The sequence below is a fragment of the Orycteropus afer genome, unplaced genomic scaffold (assembly GCF_000298275.1).
Source record: "Orycteropus afer afer isolate SDZICR_OR568_19922 unplaced genomic scaffold, OryAfe1.0 scaffold00125, whole genome shotgun sequence".
Lineage (NCBI taxonomy): Eukaryota > Metazoa > Chordata > Mammalia > Tubulidentata > Orycteropodidae > Orycteropus > Orycteropus afer.
In genome coordinates, this window is record NW_006921712.1 from 4,911,956 (window position 1) to 4,918,763 (window position 6,808).

Consider the following 6,808-nt stretch of genomic DNA (forward strand, 5'->3'; position numbering starts at 1 on the left):
ATAAGAGAACTTTGATTTAATCAAAACCTAGAAAAAGTAAAATGAAAGGGGAGTCACAGACAAGGTGACAATGTCACTTGGGAGTGGTGAAGGTTTTGTTTCTATACTCTTAGGCACAGATCCAGCCACTGGCAATCCACATCTGGGAGGTGAACTTACTTCATTCAGCTTCTATTATAACTGGGTGTTGTGATCTTATGTTTTGGTCCTGGAACATAGATTTAAATTAATTAAGTAAAAGTGAAAATGAAAACAGATGTATAGTACCTGTATAACTCATTTAGAAAGTAAACTTTGTTTTAGTTCAAGTGAAATTTTTTTAAACGAAGTCTACAGAATGATTTCTAATTTTTCTGTGGGAGGAATAAAAAATTGCACATTGAAACTATGGCCCTGATTCATGTTTTTTCAGGTTCGTTGTACATGGCTTAACTACTGGTGAGCAATACATCTTCCGAGTTAAAGCTGTTAATGCTGTTGGGACAAGTGAAAATTCACAGGAGTCTGACATCATAAAAGTCCAGGCTGCCCTCAGTAAGTAATTCATATGCTATTCAGCTCCAATTTTTAGTACTCCAGTACATTTTAATTTCTGCATGAATAAACATTTATGATGCCATTTAGAATATTACCAGAGAAAAAAAGTGGATGTAAATTGTTGAACAAAGAACATGCAATTCTGTTGAAACCTCTCATCAATTGCAAATGCCAGTGTGAGAAGGAGAAATGATAATATGCTAGTAAAATTGGAATTAAAAGTAGAAAATATTATTACAGGTCACATTTGTTTCCAAACACCTGTACGCACATTAAAATATATGTTATAGGGTATGGAGTTCTCTTCTCAAAATGTATGCAGAATAGCACAACATCAATGGCCTTTTAAGCTATAGTTCAAGAAACTTCAATAAATTATTTCTGAGAAGTTCAAATGTAAATATAACTTGTGGTTTTGCTAATAAATAATGATGTTTTGAAACTATCATTAATTTGATCAAACTGCACAATTCAAATCCTAAATCTCAGTGAGGGTCCATAGAGAAGTTGATCCATAAAGCTCTATATTTTGTAATTGTTGCTCTTGTTCTTTACTATTAAACACACTACATTCCCTAAATATATTCTGGAACATTTTGAAGCACTAATGTCACAGATAACATAAAACATGTTTGAAACATGTTTGAAACATGTTTGAAACACAGTGATATCATTTCACTTCTAAGAAAAATCTTTTGGTCTTCAACTTTTTTTTTTTTTTTTTTTTTTGGGGGGGGGGTGTCTCCAATTAAATTTACAAACATTTCCAGAAATTAAGATTTCTCTTCTAACACTATTCTTGTTAGAAGATAACAAGTATTGCCAGCTTGTATTTGCCAAGGAATGTCAAATCCAATATGTAAGTGTGCATAATTACCAAAAAGCAATAACGTTTGTTTTAAGGTCACTATTCAAATCTCCTCTCAATTTTTCTCAAAAGAAACTTTCAAATATTCCCATTTACCTTTTAAAGTCATTCCTACTAAAGAAATGCCAGTCATTTCAATGTTTATTGCATAATAAAAATAGCTTATTTCCAGCTCACATTTATCTCTGGTAACAGAGTTAGCCCATATTTAGGTTACTCAGAGTCAGGGGAAAAAGAAAAGACACTTTCTCAACCTGTTAGGGGAAGATTGCCTATTTTCAAATATGATGCTGAAAAAGGGGAAATATAAGCTCATATTCATTTAAATTAATTTGAAATTTCTATAAATATGTAGAAAATTGAAACTACTAGCCTAAATGATGATATTCATCATCATTGACCATCAGATAAAAAGTTGTTATTCTTCACGGTTTTGAAGGAGAAATTTCCTTCTCGAAATTTTCTCTAAGGGGAAGGTTTTTCATTGTTTCAAATGGCCACATCAGATTAACACAATTCATTGCCCTCAAAGATTGGAATACTGAAAGGATGTATTTAGAAATAGGAAAACTTTTTAGACAACTTATTTTTGATAAAAGATAAGTTATAAATAAAGACGGTAAAAAGGTAGAGCAGGAAAGAAATAGAGGGCTCAGCAAGTATTCAGGCCATGGCTCAGTTGACCCTCTTAAGGCTGGAATTGACACTATGGAGGGATAAAGAATATTAACTGAAATTCTGGGTAACTTTCTTGCTTGTTTTTATTTGTAGCTGTTCCATCTCATCCATATGGGATTACACTGCTCAACTGTGATGGTCATTCTATGACTCTCGGTTGGAAGGTGCCAAAGTTCAGTGGTGGTGCAGCAATCCTTGGGTATTTTATAGATAAGCGTGAAGCACATCATAAAAATTGGCATGAGGTCAATTCTTCACCTGTTAAAGAGAGAATCTTTATGGTTGGTTTTTGTTTATTTATTTTTACCTATGTGCTTTTACATTTTGGGTAGAGTATTTCAGAGTTTGATGAAATTAGATAAGTTGATACAGAAATAAAAATACATTTTTTAAAAATTCTTAGTATCACAGATTTTTAGAACCTAAAAGATTTTATTAACCATTCTTTAGTTTTTTTCTTAGAAGAGATAAAGAAGCAGAGAACTTGATCAGGTTTAACGATGAGTTAAGGACACTGCTTTGATTAGCACCCAGTCTCCCATGTCCCATTGCGAGTCCATTTTTGCTAAGCTAAACACTTTGAAGACAGTCTCTTACATGCTTTTTCATTCTTGGTGTGTTGTGTATGAGTCAGGGGCTGACTGGATGGCAGCTCACACACACACACACACACACACACTGTAGTGCCTGGTTGGTAAAGCAGGTGCTTAGCAAGTGTTGACTTAAAGAATGATGTTACTTCCCTACCTATTATCAATCATTTATCTATAAATGAATGTATATCAAACTTCTGAGTAAGTCATTTGCCTAAATACATATTACACCCTGCTGGAAAGTAGATAGAAAGAATGTTGATTTAGAGTAATAAACAACTGGAATCAAATCCATACTCAAATTCTTAGAAGATAATAGATTTTTTTGAGTCTTTGATTCTTTATTTGAACAATGTGCTTAAAGTGCTTAATTTTACCTCAATTTTTTTTTTTAACTTTTTATTGTGATTTAGGTGAAACCTTACAAAGCTAATTGGTTTTCCATTCAACAATGCATACACATCTTGTTTTGTGACATTGATTGCAATCTTCTCAAAGGAATAGCATTATTCCTATGTCCTCCCTGTGTTTACCACTTCCATTCATCCTTCTTTCCTATCCCTCCCTGCTTTCTGAGATTTCTCACCCAGCAAAGGCTCCTTTTTGATTTTGTATGGTTGTTTCTTCTAAGAGGTGCATACCATCTTGGTATTGCTCACCTTATAGACCTCTCTGTTGTTTGGCTGAAAGTTGAGCCATGGAAGTGAGTTCAGTTCCATTCTTGAAGGTTAATTAAAGGCCATCGTCTCAGGGATCCCATCAGTCCCTATCAGATCAGTAAGCCTAGTCTTTTTTTAATTATTGACCTTTGTTCCACTTTTTGTCCCACTCTATCCATGACTTCCTATTGTGGTCCCTTTCTGAGCACTCAATAGTGGTAGCCAGGTATCACATAGTTCTTGTTTCAGGGATATGGAGGCTGGGGTTCATTTTTTTTGATATGTTGTTGAAACAAATAAGAAGTATTTAATATGGTATCTGGCTTGTAGTAAGTATTGGATAAATAGTAACTCATTACCACAATGGAGTGACATCTATTTTATATGAATTGCTTAAGTTATAAAATGAGAGTTGTTTAGGGGTTCTTAGAGAGGATAATTTTGGTCTTACAGAGAATTCTTTTTAATAATATAGTAATATTTCTTCAAAATTAAAGTTTTATGTGACAGTATTGATATTTTCCCTATGCTCAAACTCTACTACTTTACTATGCTTAAATGTTCTATAAAACAAACAAACAAAAAAAACCTCACTAATACTAAGTTGATTCAACTCATAGTGACTCCTCCTTGGGTTTCCCAGGCAGTATCTCTATGGAAGTAGGTTACCCAATCTTCCTCCCAAGGAGTGGCTGGCGGGTTTGAACCACCAGCCTTCTGGTTAGCAGTGCCTTAGGCACTATACAACCAGAGCTCCATTATCTTCCTGAGAAAAATGTTTCTATACTTTCTGAATGCTAGCGTCTTTCATAAAAAGAATGCAAACATTTAGAACAATCAACCATGAGAGAACAGAAAGACATCATTTGCACAAGGAGAATGATAAGGAGGCAGGAATAAAAGGGCAACTACTGGGAGCAAATGGGAAGAGAGCTGTTACACTGTGGGGGGAAAAAAGAATGAACTTTGTCTTTCAGAAGATAAATCTGTTCAACCTTAAAAACTTTTGCTTGGAACCTCTCCATTTTTTTCTAGAGATAATGGTTATCTTGATATTACTTTTCTTCCTACTAACCCTACTGTGAATCAAGGTTAACAGTTTTGATCAAAAGACATTTCCTATGTTTTCTGTATTATATTCTAGGCCAAATATATCCAGAGACCTTCTAATGTGGCTGTTCAGCACTGTCTTTTAGAAACCTAAGAAACCTCTGTATCCAATAAGCATATTTACTTTATAGGCCTAAGTCGACAGATTTCTCCAGTATTGCACAATAATGCCGCAGGTCTAGAAAGGAGGTTTCCCCATCTCCAGTCTAAGGGTTTCTTCCCACTAATCCAAAGATTGTACATGGTGCTTAGGGGAAAAGACATGGGCTTTTGACATGGGCTCAATTCACACTCTGCTCTTCTGTTTTCTCTTTGCAGATTTCATTTCTCTAAACTTCAGTTTCATTATCTGCCAAAAGGAAATTATCATGTCATTCTCATACATAGACTGTATGGGCTGAATGAAATAAAATATGTAAGGGCTAAGCTAAGTGACTGCAATATAACAGGCATATAAATGGTCATCTTTAAGTTATGTAGTTTAATATGCTGAGGAGGTCATGTTTTATTTTATAAATCAATCACAAATACTCCTTTTCTCAAGGGATTGTTAATATGTCTTTTATTTCATATATTAATTTAAAAATATCTAAATAGGTGGACGGCTTGACAGAAGGCTCATTATATGAATTCAAAATTGCTGCAACCAACCTGGTTGGGATAGGGCAGCCGTCAGATCCCAGTGAGCACTTCAAGTGTGAAGCTTGGACCATGCCAGAGCCTGGTAAGATGCTTGTTTAGTTGACAAACCACTGAGGGTACTTCCTTTCTAACACAAGGGACTAATCAAAGAAGTGGCTTTTCCATGGCATTAACATGATTTCTGCAGTTCAGTCATGACTAACCTCTTATAGCTACATTTTACATATATTGTGGCATAACTTCCATTATGGTAGGCACTAGGATTTAATCATGAATAAGGTCCATGACTGTGAGACCAGAAGAACTAGATGGCACCCTGCTACCTTTGCTGACCATGCTGAAAAGAATTGCAATAAGAGTCTTGGATAGATTACAGGAGAAATGTGGACCAGAAGTCAAAATCATAAACAAGGCCAGGCTTACTGGTCTGATAGAGACTGGTGGAACCCTCAAGACTATGGGCCTTACACACCCTTCAAACCTGCAACTGAACTTACTCCTGTGGCTCAACTTTCAGCCAAATAATGGGCAGCTCTAGAAGGTGAGCAGCAATACTAGGGAGATAGTACCCCTTAGAACAATCAACTGTATGAGATCAAAAGGACAATATTTTCTCAGGGATAAAACTCAGAAGCCGGGAAGAGATAGGTAAGGAGTACAAATGGAAATGGTGAACACAGGGCAGAAGTGGGAAGAGTGATGTTACCTTGTGGGAATTGCAATCAATGTCACAAAACAAAATATATATCAATCGTTAAATGGAAAACCAATTTGCTCTGTAAGTTCTCATCCAAATCACAATAATAATAATAAAAAATAGTAAATAAGACTGACACAGTTTCTGCCCTTAGAGAACAGTCTGGAAATTATATAGGAAGAATATAGATCAATAAGTGCTGAAAGTCCAGGGTAAGAGAGAAGAACTTCCAAAAGAATAGAGAGGGAAGACAGAAGTTCCAAGCAAAAGGAATAATAGGTGTCTAAGCCCAAAGATGAAGGAGCTCTAGTGGTTCAAAGTCTAAGGAATTTGACTGCTAACCAGAAGGTTGGCAATTGAAACTGACCAGCCACTCCTTGGAAGGATGATGGGGCAATCTACTTCTGTAAAGATTAACCTCCTTGGAAGCCAAATGGAGGTTGCTATGGGTCGGAATCAACTTAGTGGTAGAGAGGTCTTTTTTAAAGCCCATATGTGGAACAACAGAATTAGGCTCCTCATTTGTATATTAGCTAAAATTGTTCTTCTCTGAGACCACTTCTGGATCTTGAGGGATCCAATATGTAAATATTACAAATCTGTTTGATTTATAACTCTGTACTTCTAATTATTTTCCCAAACCCTCAAGTACTGGTTATCAGTTTCTTTCCATCCAATCAGTCAGGAATCCAATGGGATGGATGACATATATGCTCACATTTTGAAAAAAAAACAAAAAAACCCTAAAAGTTGAAGCTGAGTAAACTCCAAATTCATTCTGTCTTTCAACTTTGTGGCTAGATGATATTGCTTTCTTTTCTTCTACTGGTTTTAATGAAATTAATTTTTTGTGCCTTAAATAAGCCATTTTTCAACAACATAAATGGTGGCTGTATATGTGAACTTCACCAGATGGAACACACAGGAATCAAATTGACCATATCTGTGGCAAGAGGGAGTGGAAAAGCTCAATATCTTCAGCCAAAACCAGGCCAGGAGCTGATTGTGGAACAGACCATCAACT

General features: G+C 35.5%; 1 protein-coding gene across 1 annotated transcript in view; it reads left to right on the forward strand.

Moving 5' to 3' along the window:
* The window catches only part of MYOM2 (myomesin 2), a 164,728-nt gene that overhangs the window by 92,759 nt on the left and 65,161 nt on the right, over window positions 1-6,808 (forward strand). Inside the window, exons 16-18 of the mRNA XM_007944429.1 lie at window positions 413-534; window positions 2,177-2,364; window positions 5,043-5,169. Of these exons, the coding sequence (XP_007942620.1) occupies window positions 413-534; window positions 2,177-2,364; window positions 5,043-5,169 (437 nt within the window). The remainder of the gene's footprint in view (window positions 1-412; window positions 535-2,176; window positions 2,365-5,042; window positions 5,170-6,808) is intronic.